We start from the raw sequence: 24,994 nt of genomic DNA, 5'->3' as shown, positions 1-24,994 counted from the left end.
AAAAGTCAGAAAGTGGTATTTTTGGGACTGGCGTATTATAATATTGTTAGGCTATAAGGGTTCATCAATCCTCAGTGACATCTATCAAACGACATTTATGGATTAATTACAGAAGTAGTGGTGATGTATGAAAAGGAAATGCCCCCTAACTCTCTCTCAAGATAATGCTGGTGCCTTTGAACAAACTCAACACTAATATAAAATCGCATAAATCGCTGTCATGCAGTTTAGATTGTCTGTAAATGCGGACGTGAGGCGCATCACTTAACCTTCATTTGTCCGGCCTCTGCTGGAGAAAGCCCTTCAGCACCATGGACAGCGCCACCAAAATATCAGCACCACAGATAGGCACGTGTTCGGATAACTTCCACCACTTTAACATGATTTCTGAGAATTAAAGGTTCAATTACTTAACTCAGTGTCTCATATTGGCCGCATGAACCTTGAGAAACTCTATCTGAAACCTCTCTTATGTTCATTAGATTTGCCCGCAGTGCCGTTATCGCACCAGGGTGAAACATCCGTGAATCATTTGAGTTATCTTTACTTTTCACTGATGCCTCAACTCCCAGTGACAAACAGCAGACTAGTTGTCCATCACACTGTTAAACCCCCAAGGCGCAAATGCATTAACCCATTGCAATCAGCGGGAGGGAGATAGATTGGCTGGTTAAATACGTTGTTGTTACCACTTTTAATTATAACAGCGCAGCAGCGCGGGAGACACAGTTTCAACCTCAGGGCCAGGACCGTAATTGAGCCGCTGTGGCCCCACTGGCGAGGAAAACAGAGGCGTCACAGGCTATTGCATAATTAGTACAGGGGATGCAAATGATAGTGGTGGGGCATTCTAATGAGGTTGGGGGCAAAAGACACAGACAGTCTGATCAGGAGATAAAAGGAGGGGATAAACCGTGGCAAAAAAAGAGAGGTTTGGGTGGAGGAAGATGCCTTGAATTTTGTCGCCTGTTCCACGAAGAAGATGAAGTTTTAGGATGGGTAGTGGGACGGAAAGAGGAGGGGGGATGAGACATACACTGCATCATTTAAGTAAAGCCTACTGCATCTGATGTCATTTCCTAAGCCCCATGATTGGTCATCAATGACTCTTAAAGCTGCGAAGAATGGCTACATGAAAACACACACAAGCACACTTCCCCAGGGGAGATCTTATCGCTTCAATGATCCATTGATACCTTAATTGCTCGGACCGTACCCCCCGCCCCCCCCCCCCCCCCCTCCCTCTCTCTCTCTCTCTCTCTCTCTCTCTCTCTCTCTCTCTCTCTCTCTCTCTCTCTCTGACTCCCTCTCCACACACGCACACACCTGCGAGCAGCTCCCATTGAGCGCCACGGCGTCGCATATTCCCCGCTCACCTACACACAGTCGCACCTCGGCTGCCGTGGCCCCCATGTGGCCCCTCCCTTACCGGACTGGACCGATAAATGGGTTAAATCTGTCACCGGGAGTTGCCGAGATAAATGCACCGGGAGCGTCGGGAGATCCCTGCCCATCCCTCCGCTGTTTTACCGATCTGCGCTCAAAGCTATCAACGGCCATCATCCAGCGTTGATTCGACAGAGTAGATTTGATTTAAATCGTGATTCATCTTTTTGTAAGAGGTGACTGGCAACAGCAGCAGCACGCATCTCCGGTTGTTAGACCCAGACCCGTGGGCGGCTGGGTGGCGTCCGTCTGGGCGAGCTGATAGAACGAAAATTTGGCACTCTACCTTCCAACTGCTTCATTCCAAATTCTCAAGATATGGCGATAAGAAGTGAGATGTAGAAAACTGATGGAAGTGGGTCTGGGCTTCAGCTAAAACGGACAAAATCTCCCAGCAGCACTACCATCATCCTCCTCCTCCTTGTCTAACCAGTGGATGGTTTTTTTTAATAACTATCTAAAAAGTGTGGAGCACATGACACACGGGTGAATCCCCGAGGCAGGTCCCACACACAGACTGAATGAGTCCATCTTTGGCTGTCGGACGGACTCCTCAAGAGCACAGGACGGATGCAAACAGACTAAACACATATTTGCAATTCAAAACACCTTCAGCATCTCCACCGACGGTGTTCTAACCGAGCGGGGTGAACCTGACACCGGGGAACCAGTCTTTTCTCAGGCAGGTAGGCTACACTCCGACGACTTATTAGTGTGCCACCTCTGGGTTGGTGCGTTAAAGGTGATCAAGGTGATTACCGCGACCGACCGCCCATGCGGCGGTACCGCTGGCGGCCGCAGAGCCGCGCAGGCGACTGCACCTGTTGTATTCTGTGTAAATGTGCGGGGCGTGCTTGTGCGCGTGCGTGTGTAAATGGACCTCTATGCACTGTGTTGAAAGCCTAGATGAGCTGTGCTGTTTTAATGGCTGACACCGTGATGATGTCTGTGTCTATTTGCATTCAGTATCCGACTCGGCTATATTTCAACTGCTCCTAAAAAAATCTCTTTCCAGCTGTTTCGGTGCGCCGCGCGCGTCAGTGCGCGCTGCGTGGGTTTGATCGGTGTGATGAGGTGATTATAGGTCTATCACACACGCGTTATATGTGTAATTACAGTATAATTGTCTCAGCACGCATATTGGCAGCTCACATATTGTTTATGATGAACGGGGACTGGCTGCTGTCTAAAGCCCAGTTGTATTCATTCTAATTGCCAGATGCTCTAAAACTCCACAGCCACAAAGCACGATCGCCAAATCTATCACCTGCCTCACATTCATCATCTGATGCCCTGAGGGACCCGCCTGTTGATGGTGACGGTTGAAATGTGTTGTGTACGTTGTTCGAGTATGTGAGTGGTATTGGGCAGTGTGGGTGCGAGCATTTTGGAGGGTCGCGCGCATGAGTGTTTTTATTAAATATTTTTATTCTCAGACACCCCATTCTCGGTGCAATGAGAGCGACATGTAGCGCCGACTTTGAGCGTTAGGCGGTGTGAATTCAGCTACGCTCCCTCCGCTACGGATGCGCGCAGTGTGGCAACTCATCGTGTGTGTCAAACTCTTTTCCCGTCGGTTAGGACTCTTTTAACATCCAACAAGAATCGTTTCAGATCACCTGCTGCAAGATCAAGGCTGCACACGTCCGCATCTCCTCTGCCTGGGCTGGTGGTCAAGCACCAGAGCTTTCCAATTGGCGCAGCAGCTGGTGGTGGGGTCAGATAGAGCTTGTTGGATGACCCAGGTTGACCTCCGGGAGAAACGGCTGTAGGCGACAAGATGGGCAACCCATCCAGCGCCTCTGTTGAGGAAATGTTTTTAGAGTACAGCCTTGATGGGTAAGAGAGAGACAACAGTGATCACCGCTGTGTAGAGGCTGCCTGTCTTTGCCCAAGGTGACTCCAGGAGGACACTGAAAATGTGACATTGACAGGAGACAGAAAAGATAGCAAGTTATTTGCTTTACATTAATTGTTTTTTATTATTGATTTAGCTGCAACTCTAATAAGAAGCCATTTCATTGTTGGTTGCCTGTCGATGTGTCTGTCTGTGTAAAATGTGTCTGCTGTTCCTTTTTGTTTGGCTTTGTGGTCTATTTGACAAATCACAGAGTTGTAGTTTATACATTTATCCGGTGCTTTAATCAATGTGGTCTCTCATTATATTTGACAGGCAGCAGGGGCCTTATCTCCCAAACTGGAGAAGACGTAGGGAGCTAACTGACATTTTAGTGGCTTGAAGTAAAAAGAGAACAATTTGTTGATTTATCTTGAAGTCCACCTGGCCAGCCAACACATCAGACAGTCCTTGGATGATGTTAAATCACACAGTTTTGCATGTTTTGCATGTTTTGATGGTTAATCTGTGACTGCGGCAGTAATAACCTGTTTCCTTTCATCTGACGAATAAGGCTTGATTCTGTTAATACTGTTGTCTTGTCTGGGCTGCCTGCCTGTAATGGCAGCGCTGTGCATGTGCTGTTGGGGAAAAACACCGTTGTGACCTCTCGGCTCTTTTCTGCTTTTCTGCTAATGCATTCCTCTCCATGGGGACAGAGGGAGGTGAGGAAAAAACATGATTCTCCTCTCTTCATATTCCCAGGTTTTTGGCTCAATCTCAGTTGCTCCTTTTCCCTTCATCTCAGCCTCTCCCCTACAGTCTGCGCTTCAATTCATTCTGATCCCCAAACTGCAGACTTGAAACTCGGCTCCCTGGGGTGCAGGTGACCCCACAGTTCAAACACTGTCAGCCAGCCCACTTTCATTTGCTTCTTTCATCCCTTTTGCACCCCCTCCTCCCTCTCTCTTTCTCACCTGTCTGTCTGTCTGTCTGTCTGTCTGTCTGTCTGTCTGTCTGCCACTCCTCTTCCTGCTCTCAGCCAGGCAATGAGGCTTATCAGATGGAGGTTTTGTGCTAAAGCTTGTCCTTGTCAGCTCTCATGCCTGTCTTTGTGACAACAGTCTGTGTTTTCACATGTAGAAAAAAACTCTATCCAAAAATATATTGGAGAAAAATAAGGAGTGAGAGAAAAAAGATATTGAGTCAGTGTGTGACTGAATTTGATGTATGTGTATGCGTCTCAGATTTTTTTTTGGCATGAGTGAGTGGGTGTTTATATCAGTGGAACAATTGTGAGAGCATATGGACTGATTGAATAATTGCTGTATCCTGTTTCATTTGAAGAGCTGAAGAATTTAGGGATTTCAGGTGGCTGTGGCTTTTTTAACAACTATTAAATGTTCATTTTTCATTGTGACTCCTTTTTAATCTTGCGACTAATTAATTAATTTCCATACATTCATCCTCTTTTGAATGCACCACAGATCACTGATAAATATTATACAAACTTCATACATCATAATATAAACCACCGCCACCTAAAGGGGAAGAAATAACAATGGTACATCTCATATAGTATACCCTAACATCCACTTGGTAAACTTGTCTTACAGCCATACTTGTACTAATGCATCCATAAGAATTTAACATGTATCATTAATTTGCAATTTCTGCAGAAATACACTCAAAATAATGTGCCCATATACATTTACAATACACATATATAAATCTGCTGTATATACATGCCAACACATTAACTTAGCAACCAAAAGAGCAACATAAACATATCCCCAACATGTTTACTTTAGTATGTGTATCTGTACTGCCGGCCTCATCATTCACGGCTTAAAATAAACAACAACATATTATTGTCAAGGGAAATATGACCAATTCGTCTCTTGTTTAGTATTATTTGCAACCATATTTCATATAAACCTGTTGCTTCCTGTCATATGTTTCTGTCCATCACTTTAGAATGAACATGTGTGATGTGATTCTTTTTGAGTCAACCTTTCTGTTGTATCATCTGCAGTTGTTAGAAACAGAGGAAAAAAGGCTCTTGTGTTTTTTCCGATTTGTGTTGCAAAACAACCGAGGAGAGGAGAGGAGAGGAGAGGAGAGGAGAGGAGAGGACCGGACCATGTTTCCAGAGAGCGAGACATTCCCACTTCTATCTCTATCTGTCCTGTCTGGCACTGACACACTCACAAAATGCTCTCGGGATCTCTATCTTTTCCTCCCTCTGTAACTTTCTTTCTATCGCTCACCTCAACAGTTCAGCATGTGTTATTGGCAGGAATATTACATGAAGCGTATCGCCAGTGTCAAATACTATGCAGGGAAAGCCCTCAGAGGGGTAACTGTCATGAATCAAAGCAGAGCTTCACTCTGATATGACGGCAGTGGTTGTGGCTGATTGATGCCCTGTCAAGCCCCGAGGTCTCTTGGTGAGGTGTTAGGTGGCAGTGTGGGGTTAAAGGAAACGATAGCGAATGACAGGACTTTAGTACTTTTTGTGAACAAAGAACAAGCAGGACAAAGAAAGCGAGAGAATGATTGCTAGATAATTCAGAGTTCCTGAATGTACTCTGATGGTATTTTATCAGAACAATGAACAACAGTAGATTTTTTTTGTTTTGTGAATCCATTGAATTATAATGTGATTACATAATTTGTCACTGTGATTCTACCACGAGGAGACAGCGGTTTCTCCCAGGAATGAGAATTAGCAGAGTGGAAGGAACAATGTTCCTCACAGGAGCTTGTGTTTCTAAAAAGCACTCATGACCGTGCTGGTCGTCAGGTTTTGAATACACATGCACACACTGAGACTCAAATCCCTCTTACCTGTAATTTTCTCGCTCGCTCACGCACGCACGCACACACACACACACACACACACACACACACACACACACACACACACACACACGCACACACACATGCAAAGTTTATTTAGATTGTGTGTGTGTTTACTTTGCAGGGAGAAGATGCCATTCCACCATGTGCGGGCGGGCCTGCTCTATCCAGACAACTACCTGAGCAGCTCCCTGACGGAAGGCAGCGAAGCCTTCCAGCTCAACAGCATCTCCACAGAGGAGCTGGGAGGTGAGTGTGCTTACAGAGAGAGAGAGAGAGAGGGTGGGAGGTGGTGGGGCTGCAGAGTAGAGTGTGAGGTATACTAGCAATTAATGTTTCAACTACTGGAACAATGCAGTTACAATACCTCAATTCTCCCAGGGAACAGTTTTCCATTTAACCCTTTTGTCAGAGCTTGACTGGATGCATTGGTTTCTAATTATGGTGCTTTTGAATGAAAATCAGTCACAGGACTCAGAATGACAGAAATAAGATATATATGACCAGGCCTGAAGTAGTGTATTGATATTGTATTTCACATTCAAGTTTTCAATCCATTTTACATGAAAATTGCATGAACAGTGCTCAAAAAGATCTGCACTTTGACAATTTGAGGTAAAGTACAGCCATGTGTTTTGTCTGTAAACAACCAAAATCATTACAACCAGTGTGTTGAATGCAGCCTTACACAAGTATGTTATTTTACAGTTAATAGAAGAGCCCTTAGGTTGGGCCCAATAAGTCCAAAGTTTACCAAAATGTCTTGATATGATTGCTTCAAAAAGGATTCGTGTTTTTCTGAAACAACACCCCTATGATTGAAGGAAAACTATGGTTTATTACAACATGGGTTTTATTTTCGTAGCTCTGGCCATTGATTGTATCAGCTATGATAACATTGTACTCCCCAAAGTAATTCCTGAGATCTTGAATATCTTGAATCTTGAATATGGCATCTACAAGCATGATCGATTCGACAACAGGCAAGTTGTAAACAAGGTTAGTCCAATTCATCATGAGGAGAAGACAAAGGCGGATAGTGAAATAACAACTCAAACTGTACAGACAGACTTCATCTTTGACCGACAGTACTTGCTGTAGTGGTGTGCACCGCAGCCTATGGTGTGCACTCACAGTTTTTCTGTGCATTAGCATTTGATTATTAGCAGCATCATTACAGATGTACTCACTTTCAGTGTTACCTCCAAATATAGTGGTATCAAATCTGTGTTACCCAAGTAGTAACCAACTGCAGGTTTAGGCTGAAAGATTCTGAAGCACACTGAATGTCATTACATTTAGGTCCTGATTATAGGCTATGACTTAACCTCACATGTTCCATTTGCACAAAACAAAGACTTCTACACTGCAATGAGTGAATATGTTTCTTACATGGGTTGCTATGGAGGGAAAGAAATAGCTAACCCTGACACTGAGCACGGGCAAAGAGCATGAGTTTGTTTCTGACTGAGGCTGTTTGTTTGTGTTTATACATGTGGCCTATTGTAGTTTGCTCGAATGAGCTTTGGTATGAAGTACTTTGTTGCATAAATCTTTTAATCCAATGTCCCTTGTGCACAACTCGACTCAACCCAGTTCACTAAAACAGTTGCTTTGGTGTGCTGAAAGCAGAGCTGGTACAGTGACTGAAATGTCTCACCATCATCAGTCCGGTTGGTCTCTGTCGGTTTGGGTTGTCAAGGGCAGCGAGAAGGTTAAGATAGTTTGGAACTGTGCAGAGCTTTTAGGTAAATTAAATTTGGACTCTTAGACTCCAGACATCATGATGAGGCATTATCTAAGCCCTGTCAACCACAGATCCAACGCAATCAATTGGACTGTTTGATGTGGACAAAATATCCGTTGCGTTTGCTTCCAGCTTTCAAAAACTCCTAATCCCACTTCAGAGAGATGCTGGAGGTTCTTCGAGGATCATCTGTTAGCGCAGATAGAAGGCTAGTTAATCACCCCTGTGTTGGATCGGCGCTATCCTTTTCTTTGGTTTTGAGGCGTTTCATCAATCACAGTGAGAACATGTATAGTCCTGGGGGGTTGAATTCGTAATACACCGCCGCACACAGGCAGGGCTGCGTGCTGATACAAACACACACAAAGGTATTGCACTGTAATACGTCCACGACCAGCTCATTCGTACCTGATTGAAAATGTTCTCTTCACTGTTGAGCTGCATACCAATACATCTCACTTTGTTTTGGGAGGCTGCACGCTCGCCCGCATTCCCAATCCCTGGCCTCTGATTCTCACTTTATAAAGGCAGTGGCTTGGCGCTCGAGTCTTATCAGCCGTTGGGGATATTTACAGGCTTATATGGGGGCTGCGACTGAACTTCAGCTCTCACGCAGCTGACAGAGTAAAGACAGTCATTGGAGGCAGATCTAAAACTGACGTATTACACAGAGGAAGGAAGGAGCAGCATGTCAGGACGAGAATAGTATTGACACACGGCCTGAGGGAGACAAACTTCATATAAAATGTATTGTTTAAGTTAGGAATAAAGATAAGTCTTGGGGAAATTCTGATTTGAATTCCTTCATGCAGCAAGCTATTACTCTTCTCAGTTGTGTTTCTCTGCAAAGATCTGCACAAATGGTGAATGCCAGCTGAAATGACACCCTCTCCCGCCCCTGAAGTGTAGAGATCCACAGGTCAATGCTCGCCCATGCAAAAATGCTGAATAAAGACTTGCAAAGTCTGTCCTATCTCTGCTGTCTTTATAAAGTCAATACATTTGACCACCTTCACCCCAGCCCAAAGCTCCACCTCCGCTCAGAAAGTGCCAACTGATGGGCAGGTAATTAGCCGGAGATTGACCAGGGTATTTTCTAAGAAGGTCCTCAGAGGTTTGAGTAATTCTGCTGCACGAACAGATAGATGCCTCATGAGCTGTGTGCGTTTACTGACAATTTCAAGTTAGAAGGAAGCCTTTTATGTGGGAGGAGAGAATCGGAAATTCTCTTGGCAGTGCTGGTGGAGATTGTGCTCTGTGAAGGGATTGATACAAACCCCTCGGGGTTTGTAAAATACAATAAGAATATAAAGATGCAAGAGAGACAAGGAAAAAAAAGAGAGAGAGAGAGAGAGAGAGAGAGAGAGGGGGAACTACAGGGAGGGAGAGTGGGAGATCACCATCACCTTGACTTGCCTGAGAGAAAGGATGCAGCACTTCCAGTTAATGGGAAAGCCTGTAATCAGCACCAGGGAAACACATTTCAGCACCGTCTACAAACCTGCTAAAAATCTGTTAATCATTCATTTCATTTACATCACCTGATGACTCACTGTTACAATGTGTAAGACTTTAAGCAATTACAACTTGTTAAAATCCCCCAAAAATCCTCAATCCTAAACAGCAAGTAGGTTGGTCATTGAAACATATCAGCATTTTCTTCAGAGAGGAAAATAAATGATATATCAGGCAACAGGCAGGCAGGCAGACTGACAGACAAAACAGTGATATGTGTTTGTTGTTCGTTTGTCGCGCAGAGATCCGTGAGGCGTTTCGTGTTTTGGATCGTGATGGGAATGGATTCATCTCCAAACAAGAGCTGGGCATGGCCATGCGCTCCCTGGGTTACATGCCCAGCGAAGTGGAGCTGGCCATCATCATGCAGAGACTGGACATGGATGGTGAGGCACTACATAAGGACACACACAAGGGCGCATGCACAGAGCACACAAACACACAGAGTGAACCCTTTCACAAAAGTCTGTTTAATATATACTACATGTGTATAATGTTTGTTTTAATTGTTGTGTCTATATTCAAATATGATAAATACAAGTAAACATATTTTTCTTCCATTGAAAGCAAGCCATGTGAATATTTGCTGTGTTGAATTTTAATGTGCTGTAAATGATTATTGTTAAAAGATGTTAATACCTCTACTTATTGCTTGAGGCAAAATGAGATATTCTGTGTTACTGTCACCTTCAAAATGTCCCTGCAAAACACTTTCTAAACTGCCTTAATAGCAGCAGGTGGACAAAATAAATTCAAATTCAAAAATAAATTCTCCAGGAGACAATAAAGAGAGAACCTGTCTGCTGCTGCTCCTTAAACTCCAGCTGTGCTTGTAAATCCACAGAGGATTGCAATTACTCCAAAGTAGTCCCCGAATCACAAACAAGCTAGCCAATCTTTCATCTGGTTCTTATCTGCCTGCTCTTGATTCACAGCTTGCAGTAAATATCAAAGGTCAAAGCTAAAAGCTTTTTGCTTTTGCCTCCATGAGTCTGACCATCTGAAAGCAGTCATTTGTTGTGAGAGGAGACAGTATCTCTTTTAAAATCCTTCACCTCTGATTTCTATCATCTCCATGATCGTGCTAATAAAACACTGAAAACGGTCACAGCACAATTAGTTCAAGAATGTCAATTATTATCAGGTCTTAGACAACCTGCACAGTCCTTCAGATGATTAATTTTACGTTATTAAATCCCTGCTTCAGAAATCTTAATCCACTGATCTCTTGCATTATATTCTTATCCCTCCCTAAGGTTTAAGGCAAAGTAGTCTTAAAACACAAGATTATATTATGCTAATTTAAAGCTGCATTTTTTAGAAACTGCAGTCAGGTTTCAGAACAGAGAACTGATGCTGTTTGTAATAATAATAATAATAATAATAATATTGCATTACAAGGTAACGCTTCATTTTACAGGTCTACAATGTCCTAGTCATTTCTTGATCATTTACAAGACATGTCCTACAAAGAAAGTATAATTTGACACTAAAATTTAACCCACCTAAATATTATCAAAAACTTAATTCTCCTTACATGTTGAATTGCATTCTTGCCTGTGGTTAAATTTCACATTTTTGTCTGTTCAGCTGGTCTGCTGTACACTAACTAGAAGACTCCCTAGGTTAGTACAGCAGTTAATTATAATTAATTAGAAGTGTACTAATTGAATATTGTCTCTATTTCCCCTGTAATTAGCACCAAATTGCATGGTTCATTCAAGAGAAGTTCTTGGAAATTATTCAGAAATTACAGACCCATAAAATAAAGTGGTATCTCACTACCAATACTAGCACAGCAGCACTGGGACTTGTACAGACTGCATGTAATGCTTCTGATAAGCTACTTATTGCCAACAATAAATAGAACATCAGATAAAGGGTGGTAACATCAATATCGACGATACATGGTATACGTTGTTTATGCAGTAACTCTGTTGTGGGGATGTTCACTGAGTATTAATTCCACGAGACGCTGGCTGTTGATTGTTATCTCAAACAGCGTGCAGCAGTAGAATACAAAATGCAAACACAAGTTGTGTCCTTTGAATTTAAAATTGCAAAATGTCACTTCAACACAAAATAAATCTTTAAACGCTGTCTACAATCGCTCGCATGCAAACACACACACAGGCACGACTTTGCATAGGTGCACACACCTTATTTGAAAGGTGAATTAGTGCTGATGATGCATGGGTGTTTGTCATGGATGAGGGAACATCCATCTGTTGATCTATCTCAGGGCGCTTTTCGGCAAGCGAATAAACTTCAGCATGAAATGCATTATTTAGCTCTTTTCTGCCAGCATTCCTGTCTGTGTTTCTGATTTTGTACTGTCCTGGTATGTCTCTCTGCCTGTCTCTCTGTGTGTGTGTGTGTGTGTGTGTGTGTGTGTGTGTGTGTGTGTGTGTGTGTGTGTGTGTGTGTGTGTGTGTGTGTGTTTGTGTGTGTGTGTGCGTGCGTGCGTGTCTGCAGGGGATGGCCAGGTGGACTTTGAGGAGTTCATGACGATACTGGGGCCCAAACTGCTGTCATCTGACAACAGAGAAGGATTCCTGGGCAACACCATTGACAACATCTTCTGGCAGGTGAAAGACAAAACCTTCTCCTCCTCCCAACGCTGGAGTTTCTCATCACTCACAATCCCCATCACTTATGAGTTACGTCCTTTACGCCTCCTCTTTCTAACTCTGCCTCACCTCTCACTGCGTATGTCAGCAGTCAGGTCAAGTCTTACATCCTTAAGCACAAACCCTATAGTGTCTGCAGGGACTCTCCAAAGGCACGTACGTACTTAAGTGGACAAATGCACACACACAGACACACACACAAACACTCTCAGGCCCCCCACACCGTTTTTCTGTTCTCTGACAAAAACAGATACTTTTTTTTCTTTCGACTCAGGGCCTCGAAGGAAAAGATACCTGCTGAGAATTAAAGTGTGTTGCTTTTTGTGAGTATGTGTGTATGTTTTTGGGGTTGGGTGTGTGTTTATCATCCACAGTGTTGCAGAGGGTATTTCCATAACAAAGATTTCAAGGATGTGCCCCAGTATGAGGAAAGTCTGAGCTTGTGTGCTTTCAAGTGTCCAAACTTGTCTCAGTGGTTATTAAGGCTGCAGCTCATCTGCATACTTTTGAACGTGCTTGCTTTGTTTTTGAAAATTGCTCCTGACAGAAAATTTGCTGCTCTCAAAGTGCTTTTTTGCCTCTTAGGTAAGACATGCGACAATAATGAAAAGTGCAGGGTTTTGAGTGTGTGTGTGTTTGTGTGTGTAAGAGGGAGTGTTGAGTGTGAGGATGGCTGGTTGAGCAGACAGCTCTCAGGAAGCAGTTCTCTGCTTTCCTTGAGTCAAATGAGAGGAGAAACATTTAGAGGGTGACTCACTGAAATGAGGAGGTGTGTGTGTGTGTTTCAGGTTACAAACACATACTGGGCCACGTTTACATAGCCACGTTTTTTATTGTGCAATCACCTCAGAAAAACAAAAAAACAACAACTATCTATGCCATTCACATGTTGGAAACTTAAGATTTTAAAATCAACATAATTTTTTTCTGAATCGTGTGAAATGGAACACCTTTTATAAATGTGACACATTGCATCTGAAGGAGGGATGGAGCAAGACGGACTTCAATGTGCCAGCCAGCAAGGCTGAAAGAGATGAGAGAATAGAGAGGCAAGATGGACAATATGTGAGGATGGGGAAGGTGCTGTTGGTGCAGGGGGAGGGGGGTGCCCCACATAACGATACAGGAATATAAAGGAAAATCACAAAGGAGGAGAGTCGGAAAGAATGAAAGAAGAGGTATGAGAAGAGCCTGTGATTCATGAAGGTCGCAGACAGTGTTCGTCTCAGGGTTGATTTAAAATATTCACGTCCCACAAAGAGGAAGACGGACTAAAAGAAAACAGGAAGAAGAGGAAGGAAAAATGAGAGGCGGAAGAAGAGAGAAGCAAGATAGGAGAGAGGGAGGGAGCAATGAAAGCAGAGCGAAAGAATATAGGAAGAGAGAGGAGGAGGGGATGAAATGGTGGGAGGAAGTGTGTCTCTGGGGACGGTGAGAGCAGCGTTTGTGTGTGTATTTTGTGTGTCTGTTTATATTTCAAAGACCCCAGAGGGAGATAGGAAGAGAGGGAGTGTCATTGTATTAAAAAGAGAGACATGGAAGAGAAGGAGGCCCATCATGGTGGGCCATAATGACTCAGTTCACAATGTTCAGATAATATCCCCTCACAGTGAAATGTATAATGATTGACTTCTTCATAGGGACTGGAGTTGGTAGTTTTTGAGTGTAATTACATTTTGTGTGTGTGTAATACATTTTGTGTCCAGGTGATTGTATCCTGTTGTTTGATTTAGTGTACAGGTGAAATATCTGAAAACATTTGTGTTTTTCTGTAGCATGGTCTGAATAACAGCTGCTGGGGAGATTTAGATATCTGCTTTGAACTAAACTAAAACTAATGTGTGCTGAAGGTAAATGAAAAAGGAAGCATCCTGCCTACCAAATGAAGCTACAGTGCCTACAGATGGAAAACAACAACTATCCTTTGAGCCAATATCTTTCTGCAGGTTAGGATTAGGGTTTTGCTGACCTTTAGAAGTATAATTTCTCACATTTGCTCCAGTTATATACAGATGTACAGTAGAGAACATCTAAAACACCATGAGAGTCTACAGCGCAGAGCCAGTTAGTTGCCCCTGGTTAAAGCTGACTGATGCTGCGCTATATGCTTTTCCTAAAAGTGCTTGTTTTTGCCACTGACAATCTCAGATTTTTATTTTTAGTGGTTGACAACATTATGGAAACGACACTAAAGAGAAATAAGACTATTTTCTTTATCTTTCACTTGATCCCGTCTGTTTGTTATTGTGTGCTTCGCTTGGAGAATTCTCATTCCAAAATCTGGCATCGCAACAACATTGTTGAAATCAGCTGAATATTCAGCCGTGACATTGAAAAACTTTTAGATAACAAACTAGCTCCTCTTTCTGCACAAACTCTGACAACACAAGACTCCTCTCTCCAACTCTCACTTACGTTTCCATCGTTGTCTTCGAGCTACAGGGCACATGACAATAACAAACAGGAAGTCAAAGGCAAAGAAAACTGTTTGATTTTCTCTTTAGGGTCCTTTCTTAAATGTTGTCAGGAACTTATAATAACAATCTGAGCCTGTCAGTGGCTAAAACCAGCACTTTTAGTTGACGTTAAATTGACGATGAGGAGTCAATCAGCAGCTGCTGTCTGCAGCGTTTTCCCTCAATACTGGACCAATTTAAAAAATGACTGTCCCCAGTAGTCCCTTAGACACAAAACCATGGGTAAATAGGGTCCATGTTGAAAAACAGCAATGTTACTCTTACATATTGAACCGACCAACATCAGAGGGGTATTGATCCTCTCATCAAACAAAGCAAAACTTATTACTCCTTGTTAGGGAAAGATTGTGGTCATGTATTAACTGATGGTAGTAGATGGGAAGCCAGTCATAGTCTCCAGGTGTCAAAGTTACAGACTTTGTACGGCCCACGATTCACCCGGACATTCTCTCCAAGATGTCTTCAGTAACACACACACCGTCACTTTCACCTTTGTGAATAAGTCAAAAGAGTCATTATTTGTGCGACTGAAAGAGTTTGCTTGTCAGAAAAAGGTAAACGGACCTAAGAAATTTTAAAGGAGCTGTTTAACATTCTGAACATGAATATAGCAGCAAATAACTATTTGGTATGTATAGTGGACTAATGTCTACCTGAGTAGAGAATGAACTTGCACTCCCTCTGTGTGTGTTATAATCCCAGTTTCTCCTTGCTTTGTTGACATACATGCCGAATGCTTTTAGTGTATGTTAGTGCATGTGAGTGTGCCCCACTGGTTAGCTCACAAACGCTGCTCTGCGCTACTTTCATACAGAGGTTACAGCTGATAACGGCGCCCCTGGTTGGACATTATTATCTGGTTGTTTGCACTGTTATAACACTTTAGCTATGAGCTGCCGGCTCACCGTCGATATGTTGAGAGCTGTTGAGAGGCAATCAAAATTCGCCCAATCTCGGTTCTTGCACCTTCCAGCACTTCAAAAATCTACAATGTCATTTATTTTGGGTGAGGACGGTCTCTCCAAGCAGCCAATTATGTCTCTTTATTTCCTCAGTGTGAAAATAGAAGGGGAGACTCTTTTAACTTGTGAACATCCAGTCTGCACTCATTTGTGTCAAAAGTCACATTACAAATGTAAAGTTAAAGTTGTATCAAGTTACACGTTTTATTAGTTTCTTTTTGGTCGACTACCTGTCAGTATTGATGAAAACAGAATCTGAAGAGAAGGATGGAGGAAGCAGAACGAAATAGCCGGCCATTGACAGGCTAATCACTGACGTCTGCATCTGTTGAGACAGTCTGCAGTGTTCATACTGACGACCGGTGATGCCAAATGTAGAGTGAAAAACATTATATAATAACTGACATTTGGTGGATGGTTTCATCCAAAGTGCGGTAGCGTGAGTGCAATTATTTTAACACTAGTATATATACAGTGACTGGGATAGGGCCTCTTTGGTTTTAGTGCCTCGAATGTGGAATATTTTTCATCACATTGAATTGGGACTGATTTTGTTTCTGTGGATCTAATTCATCTATTATTCATTTGTGGTTGACTGTAGCCTCTGCTTACTTTGTTAAAAATAACTTATCTCACCTGCAATGTTAAGCTAAGATCTGTCCCCTATGTTTCTATTTGTGCATATACAGTAAAGGACATGTATGCATGTTTGTGTTTGCATTGTGAGACAGAAACTTGAACTTGAAGGTGCCACCTAACCCTGAGACAGAAAAACAAGACAAAAAGAGCACAGAATAAAAGAAACAATGCTTGCAGGTTGTCACTCTGCGTGACTTTTTAGAGAAGGGTCAGAAGACAAAGCAGGTGGACGACTGGCGAAACAAGCTTGTTCTGTAAGGGCAGGAAGGATTAGACGGGAGGGACGGAGTGTAAGCACCTGTTCTTGTGATTGATGTGTCTTGGCTCCTTCAGTATGTCACCGTTCACTGCTCGCCAAGGACGGAACCCTCATTCAGATTTAGGGGGGACCGAATGATTGAGTGAGAGAGAGTTGGACAGTTTTTCAACAGCTTCTTATTATTATCTAGTTTTGTGATTACCTGAACTAACACTGGTCAATTGACGCTTTACTATCACCTGACCGTTTCATCTAATCTCAATACTTAATTCGTGATGTGATTATGTGGCGTAACGTAGCGGTTAAAACCCGCCTCCTCTTGTGGTGAAGCTGATAGCAGGCATGCAAAATACATGAAAATAAAAACAGTGGTTAGTGGTTGGCCATTAGATTTGAGAGGATATGACTGCGGCGTGTTTGGTAAACTCCACAGCTCCACCGAGAAGGTGGTTTCCTAGTAAACTTTGGGTTGTGCCCGACACAGCTAAGACCCACAGTGAGGTTACACACTAGGGAAGACGTTCTGAGGTAGTCGAAAAATAATAAATTCGGTGTAATCAAGACCTGTGGTGAGTCTGTGACCATCGGGGGAAAGCTTCTGTTGTGTGGTATTTATAGCCTCAGAGACCAAGGCACCGATTGGCAGAGAGTGCTCTCAAGGCACAACACATTCTGAGTTTTTGTCCTCAAAATTCAAATATCCACCACTGCAGAAAGAAAAGAATAGAGTAGAAGATAATGAAGAGCTTTTGATGCTGCTGCAGTGGTTGGTGTTTGCTGCATGTATGGGTACTGATTTCAATATTATTATTGGGGTTTTTATTTTCCATCTGCATTCTATGTTTTTCTATTTCATCTTGCGTTCCTCTTATCTTAATTTTATCATGTGTGTTTTATTTTCCATCTTATTTTCCCTGTTTTATTTGTGAAGCTCTTTGGCCTGCAAATCTTGTATGAAAGGTGCTATACAAATAAAGTTATTTTTTGTTATTATTATTATTATTATTATAATTACATATTTTACTTAATTCGCCTTTTCATCACTGTGTGTGTGTGTGTGTGTGTGTGTGTGTGTGTGTGTGTGTGTGTGTGTGTGTGTGTTTGTGTGTGTGTGTGTGTGTGTGTGTGTGTGTGTGTGTGTGTGTGTGTGTGTGTGTGGGTTTGCACTACTGTGAGTGCAATTATGTAAAAAAGTGACTGGGACAGGGCCTTTTTGGTTTCAGTGCCTCAACTGTGGAATATTTTTGCTTCAGGTTGCATTTAATTGCATTCAATTGTGACTGATTCTGTTTCTGTGGATCTAATTCATCTATTATTCGTTTGCGGTTGACTGAAGCCTCTGCTTTATTTGTTAAAAATAACTTATCTCACCTGCACTTTTATACTAAGATATGTCCCCTTTATGTTTTTGTATTTGTGTACATACAGTTTCCTTTTAGCTAAAGAACTTTTGTCCAAAGTGAGACAGAAACTTCACTTGAACTTGAAGGTGCCAGCTAACCCTGACAGCACTGCTGTGAGAGAGAAAAACAAGACAAAAAGAGTACAGAATAGAAGAAACAATGCTTGCAGGTTGTCACTCTGCGTGACTTTTTAGAGAAGGGTCAGAAGACAAAGCAGGTGGACGACTGGCGAAACAAGCTTGTTCTGTAGGAGGGCAGGAAGGATTAGACGGGAGGGACGGAGTGTAAGCACCTGTTCTTGTGATTGATGTGTCTTGGCTCCTTCAGTATGTCACCGTTCACTGCTCGCCAAGGACGGAACCCTCATTCAGATTTAGGGGGGACCGAATGATTGAGTGAGAGAAAGAAAGTGAGTGAGTAAATGAGTGAGAGACTGAGTGAGTGAGTGAGTGAGTGAGTGAGTGAGTGAGAGTTGGAAATTATTTCTTATTTTTCTAAAGCTTATTGTTATTTTCTAGTTTTTTGCATTTTACTTTGTCTAATGTCACTTTTAATTGTTGCTGCACAATCAACTGACTGTTTTATCTTATCTCAATACCTCATTCATGTTTTTGATTATGTGGCTTGTACCCGCCTCTTCTGCTCGTAGCTGGAACCCGGGTGTTTACAGTGACAGGTGATAACCAGCTTCATGATACTGGTAGTCCAGTATCATTTAGGTTAATTTTAATGAAGAAAGTAGCCCAAAGAGCGTCCTCGGGACAACAGCCAGTGATATGGTGGTTGGTTGCCAGCCAAGTTCTCCAAACTTGTTTTTCTCTCTGTGGCTGTGGATGTCCTTCAGAGAGCAGATATCACTCTGTTGGTTGTAACAGGTAACGGTTCCACTGTGGCCTTTTCCCCAGTCGACAGACAGACAGGAACATTGCACATACTCCTTGCTCCTGCTCTGAGCTGTCATGTTGTCTGTCCTACGGCTGCAGTCCAAAGAGTTGTTCCTCCTTTTCCCAGCATCCATTCAACGCAGAGACAGCTTTGGCAAGAAGGTGAGCAGATCAGGCAGCTCAGGCCTTCCAACTGCGACTGCCGCTCCCTGTTTCTCTGCCCTGGAGGGCCTCACAAGGTTGCATGAGTCAGAGCAGTTAAATATCTAATCAGTATTTTTGTTTGACTGTATAAATTCAAGGTATAATCACATATTATGCAATAGAAGAACTTAAACATATATTTAAAAAAACATTATCATTAAAATTGTAGGCCCATTTTGAAGATTAATCTGAGATTATGGTTTTGTCTATTGTTAGTCCATGGACAACAGCATGCAACAATTACATTTGGGATTTTGGCAAAGGTGCATATAATTTATGATGCAGCAACTTTTAACCGTCTTTGCTGTGTCAGACCACTTTTCTATCTTCATCTTCTCCTGTCACTTTTGATTGTTTGCTATTCAAAAAAAGCCTGCTTGTGAAACCAAGCCCTTTGAAAACAAAGAAAAAGGTAATTTTGGTTTGATCCAAGTTTTCCAAATTGAGAATAATATTGATGTTAGGCTCTTTTGTTTTTTGTTTTTCTATTTACTGTAGTTACCAAATGGAGTGTTCTGCATGTGACAGAGGGAAGAGTAAACAAAAACACATTGAATGATTTAATGAGTGTGTCTGTTTATGTATGAGTGAAATAATTTTTCTATTTACTGCAATGTCCCAGGTTTGCTATTATGTTTTGTGTGTGATGTGCATGTGTGTCCATCCACAGGTATGTTTCCATAATTACGATGTAAATCACTTGAAAAAAGCAGTATGAATAATTGCAATTAATACACATTTGCAGTGCCTTCTGACTGCATATGCACACAGAAGCAGACATGCAAAATACATTAAAAAACAGACTCAGTATTCCAAGTTTAATGCATGTATAAAATGTGTGTGTTAGCGTAAATGCTACAAAAGCATCAGTCACATCAGAACTTGGAGTATTTCCAGTGGTTGAGCAGTCTTCTTCTATTTCCGGTCTAATGCTTCATGTTTCAACGGACAAATATAAGACTGGTATCAATCTAATCATCTAACTCTCAGCAGGAGAGCTATGCAGCTCTGCAGCTTTCCCAAAATGTCAAACTATTACTTTGAATTATACTACAAATCTGACCAAGCATTCAAGGTCAAGTTTCAGTAATTTCGGTCAGTGCCAATATTGAGGTTCAATGCCCAGTCCTATCAGCTGTTTGTCCTTTGGTAAACAACATCTGTTGTTTTACCTAAGGTGCTTGAGCATAAAAGATGCTGTTTTAAGGGTTTAGCGAGCATGAAAATACTGTTCCCTCATTGAAATGAACATCTCATCACCATCACAACTCTTTTACGTCTCTTACCACATTTTGTCTTCCAGTTCTGTTTTCTCCATCTGTGTCTCCCACTACATCCTTCGTCTCATTTGCTCCGACCACACCATACTTTCCTATTTTCCTCTCACAGTACGTATCTCTCTCTTTCTCTCTCGATATATACCCCCTATTTTCTTCCTCTTTGCTTCGCCGGCCTCAGTATGTCCATCTGTTGTGCTAAACCAAGCGACTGATTGTATTTGAGACTGTCACTGAGGTAAATAATAACATAGATGCTAGTGAGTATGAGAATGGTGTGTTAAATTGTGTCTATGGGTTTTAGAGGGTATCAGCTGTGTGTGGGGTGGGGGGGGGGGGGCAGGAAGGACGTGATGTTTTGGAAAGGCAGACAGGGAATAGGACAGAGGCTAAGATTCAAAATTCGAGTCAGGAATTGGTCAGAGCCGTGAACACACAAGTGAGAATCCAACCACTCAAAGGGGCGTAAATGTGCTCGTATGTCCTTTGTCACTGATACATCCATTAAACCAATTGGGCTTGCATACATTTATTTTCCTTTATTAATGCACACACACACACACACACACACACACACACACACACACACACACACACACACACACACACACACACACTGGTTTGCATACTGATTCAGGCACCCAAAAATAGCACCAGTAATGCATAGGCATCATGCTGCTGTTACATTACAACTGACACCTTTCCAACGTTCATTCTATACCTATAAATTACACATTTAGGCAATAAAACACAAACTCATACATGCTATGAATGTGTGCAGCTTATACATTTCACACCTCATTCTTATCTTCTATATTTATCTGCCCTCATAAAGCCAGTTTGTGGATGACTGTGTCTCTGCATTGATCGCCTTGTCCCACTGCAGTTTGACATGCAGCAGCTGTCTCTGGATGAGCTGAAGCAGGTGCTGTTCCACGCCTTCCGGGACCACCTGACAATGAAGGACATAGAGAACATCATCATCACCGAGGAGGAGAGCCTCAATGAAACCTCAGGGAACTGCCCTGAGTATGAGGGAGGTGAGGAATCTGTTCTTGTGGAAACTTTGCTTTTATGAATTTACCTGTACTTATATACAGGTATATAAGGTATATACTTAGTGTTTGCATTAACTAAAAATTATGTCCATGGGGCAGATATGTCACTATTTATTGGTTAGGGCAAAATTAAGCAAAATACCCTCCCTACAAGACATCGGCCAACATCACAGCTAGTCTGGCCCTGCAAAGTTCAAACATACAACTATAAGCACCTCTAAAGCTCACTAGTGTTATCTCTCATTTGTTCAATCAGGACAGAAACAGAATTGTAGTTACCACAAGTTGTAACTACTTGTTGGTGACTAGTCGGGAGATACAACAGAGGCAGAGGGAAATAGTGAAAATAAAAAAATTGTGTGATGGCAAGAAGAAAGGTTAAGAAAAGTAAGATCACACAGCAACAGTATGGAAACTTGATATGAAGTTTTTGTTCAGTAAGAATAAAATGGAAAAAACACTTAACTAAGTCACTTGTAAATTACTTTCTAAGCCATGCTTGGAAATATTCAAGGTGAAATTCTTCATTTTTAATCTGCTGCTTTACCAACATGAATATCCATCACGGAGGGTTTCATCTGTAACGGGGGGATCCTGAAAGCAAGGTCAAGAATGCTGAGGCAAAAAACAGATGTGATATTTAAATGATAAACTATATTAGTCTCAAGGTAATGCATTTATTTTGTTGAGTTTTAAAGCCAGTGTTTGAGAGACAAAGTGAAACACAAAAGGCATTTTTCGTCAGATGTAAGACCAAGTTAAGCTGCTTTGGGGAGAGGAGGGGCAAAAACCTATGTTATGGTGCAGAGCAAGAAATTGCCTTTCTGCTGTGAAACATCCACAAGTCACACTAGTACAAAAGCAAAGACAGATCAAACACGCTAGAAAACCAGGAAAGTCTTAATGAATCCATTGGGTACTGGCCTACAGTCTCAAGGAAACCTAAAAAGAGACAGCTGGGAGGAAATGGAGAAACTTAGCAGAGAAGGGACAGTGAAGGAGTAGATAAGAGGCTAAAGAAGGGATCAGGGAACTGCTGGCTTGGCATTCTCTTTCACAAAGTTTCTGGTGTTGAGGGAAGGAGTTAGTGAGAGGAAACTGTAGAAAGGCGTTCAAAGAGGAGAAGTAGTAGGGGGAGAGTAAAGAAGGGATGAAGCGGTAAAGACCCTCTCCTGTATGGGAACAGTTGAATTACTCCCCACATTTAACCCTCTTCATCCTTAACTTCCCTCTTTCATGCGTGCTTCCTTTCCATCTTCTTCCTGTCCGTCGGGACTTCAACGCCTTTCACAGTCCCTCTTAGATCCACGACGCAGAGCTCTGAGTTGATTTATTGATGCAGCCTGTGATATAACAAACTGAGACAAGGAGGCTGACAAGGAGGAAACTTTTGGTGCTTGCTCTTGCTGTTGGACGACACATCTTCCTCTGCTCCTCTTCTTTTTTTTCTATCTCCTGAGATTCTGTCTTTGGGGGGAAAACAGACTTTTAGCCTCCACAGCTATGGAGCAGAACAGAAAAGTTCCACGTCACTCCTCTTGTCTTTGTTTCTGCTGCATCATAGAAAGTATTAGAACAAGTTTGTGCCCTTCATGTATTCGTTGTTTTTACATTGGAGATATTTCCACTGATGATTTGGGTCACAAATAAGCTGCAAAACATGTATTTGTTTTGGAAGTGCGTCTTGAGACACTGAAATGCATTCACCTTAACTCAAAGGTCCATTTACCAGCTTTTTCAAAGCTTTTGACTGCATGTATGTAGTCATCATGTTAGCTTCGGTAACTGTTCGTACTGTATGTGGGTGGGAGATCAGCTTTTTTTAAAGTACACAATTTAATATGTTATAACTTGTGTATTTAATTCATACAAAAAACAAAGTGTAAAAACTACAATGGACTATTTCTAGTGACTTCCTGGAGTCTCTGTTGTTGTTTCTTTACAAATTAAATGAGTGAAATAAAACGTGTTACCAGGCCAGCTCTTTCCCTTTGCTCCCAGTCTTTATGCTAAGCTGAACTAACTGTCTCCTGGTTCTTGCTCCATATGGTATCGCCCTTACACTCTAACTTCCATCAAGAAAGCAAAAAGTGTATGTCCTTTAAGGTTATATTTTATATTTCTTTTGTATCATTACATTGTAGTCAATAAACTAATCAATGAATTAACTAATCACCATCACATGAGAGGCACAAACTAGGGATAAAGAATAACAACCATACTCCTGACTATTATTTCTTTTCTCTTTTCTTTCACTCCCCTCAGTCCATCCTAAGAAGAAGAATCGACAGACGTGTGTCAGGAAAAGCCTGATCTGCGCCTTCGCTATGGCTTTCATCATCAGTGTCATGCTCATCGCGGCCAATCAGATGCTGCGGAACGGCATGGAGTAACCAATTGCACTGTGAGCATGGGGAGTGGACAGAACAGCCATGACCTCACATCTTGTCTTTGCAGCCAAAGCAGGACCAGCCACAACCCGAGCACTTCTCTAAACAATCAGTTGAGTTTTTTTAAGTTTAATTTGAACTTACCTTATAGAAGCAGACAACGTGGGTGAAATGAAGAGAAATGAAGGTATATTTGTTTGGCAATGAAGATGTCACCACGTAGAGTTACTGGACTCACTGGTCACAAGGAACCTGAACTGGAGAATAATTCTGTTTGTATAAAAACTGTGAGAATAAATTGAGGGTATTATTTTGATCGCCCTTTAAACTTGATTTTCTAATTACGAAAATGTTTATAAGGTGCTTTGAGCCATTCCTAATTTGGAAATCAAACAGTGGTTATTATGGACAACTGCATATTTACCCTAGAGAAGCAACGTTAAATGTGAGTGAATGTGGGCGCTGAATGTTGGGCACAGTATTTAGATGCATAGTAAATCCCTCACATCTCATATAGTGATGTCTTAACATCACTCCTTCTGCGAAACATCGACATACTCGACTCAGTCTACTAATCTTGGGGCACACAAAGTCTTTATGTGTATCTACAAGGAGCACAACTCAATACTCAGTGAGGAACCAGTTAAGAATCATCACTGTCCGCCTGTCTCTATTATTAAGTCTTGGCATTGATTGATTGATTGATTGATTGATTGATTGATTGATTGAATGATTGATTGATTGATTGATTGATTGATTGATTGATTGATTGATTGATTGATTGATTGATTGATTGATTGATTGAATGATCCCTTGACATTTGTGTGGGTGTGTAAGACAGTACATAATGTAAGCTCAGGCTGTCTGACAGGTTGAAAATGTATGAAGGCGGAGCTATGGTTTTGGTTATTAGTAGGACCAGATATAGATTCTAATGTTTTTAGTTATGTGTTGGTAGAAAATATTTCACCTCAGCATCTCATTGTAATACTGCCCAACTGTGGTAAAATAGACCGCACAAAAAGCATGCCAGTATATATACTGCCATATCAAACATTACTCTAACTCCCATGGATTTCACTGTTTATATATATAGTACATATATATATATATATATATATTTATTTAAATATACAGTATACTGTATATATATATATATATATATATATATATATATATATATATATATATATATATATATATATATATATAGTAGTACTTTATGTGTGTAATGTATTTTTTTTTTCTCAAGCAGAATGTATGAAGGGTAGAAACTAGTGAGATAATTCAGGGATATACAGAGTTTGACATGCTGTATGAGCAGGTGTTTTCTTAGAAAAGGTTGCAGTCTAGTGGTTAAAATGAGATCTGCATCTAAACGCTTCAACAGCCACGTTTACAAGG

The 24,994-nt window shown here is 41.7% G+C and overlaps 1 protein-coding gene across 2 annotated transcripts; it reads left to right on the top strand.

Annotated features, from left to right (window-relative positions):
- Nucleotides 1–1,382: 1,382 nt before the first annotated feature.
- On the top strand, nt 1,383–24,658 carry caln2 (calneuron 2). 2 transcript variants are annotated; one of them, XM_068716539.1, is made up of 6 exons: nt 1,383–2,132; nt 6,274–6,394; nt 9,650–9,793; nt 11,883–11,995; nt 21,029–21,182; nt 23,466–24,658. In XM_068716539.1, exons 2-6 carry the CDS (start codon nt 6,277–6,279, stop codon nt 23,591–23,593), a joined length of 657 nt encoding a protein of 218 aa, XP_068572640.1. In that variant the 5' UTR covers nt 1,383–2,132; nt 6,274–6,276; the 3' UTR covers nt 23,594–24,658. The 2 variants fall into 2 exon arrangements, with proteins under 2 accessions (XP_068572640.1, XP_068572639.1); XM_068716538.1 differs by having other exon boundaries at nt 6,270–6,394.
- Nucleotides 24,659–24,994: the final 336 nt, after the last annotated feature.

This window comes from Cebidichthys violaceus, unplaced genomic scaffold (assembly GCF_023349555.1).
Source record: "Cebidichthys violaceus isolate CVI_PGR_0920_01 unplaced genomic scaffold, fCebVio1.0.p SCAF_20, whole genome shotgun sequence".
Lineage (NCBI taxonomy): Eukaryota > Metazoa > Chordata > Actinopteri > Perciformes > Stichaeidae > Cebidichthys > Cebidichthys violaceus.
Note: the sequence above shows the minus strand (reverse complement) of the source record. Positions and strands in the feature narration are given on the sequence as shown.

Bases quoted from the DNA above. Each gene is read 5' to 3' on its own strand.
- caln2 (XM_068716539.1), top strand. From the start codon at position 6,277: ATGCCATTCCACCATGTGCGGGCGGGCCTGCTCTATCCAGACAACTAC. The intron at 6,395-9,649 runs GTGAGTGTGCTT...TTTGTCGCGCAG, and splicing joins CTCCACAGAGGAGCTGGGAG to AGATCCGTGAGGCGTTTCGT. The intron at 9,794-11,882 runs GTGAGGCACTAC...GCGTGTCTGCAG, and splicing joins GCAGAGACTGGACATGGATG to GGGATGGCCAGGTGGACTTT.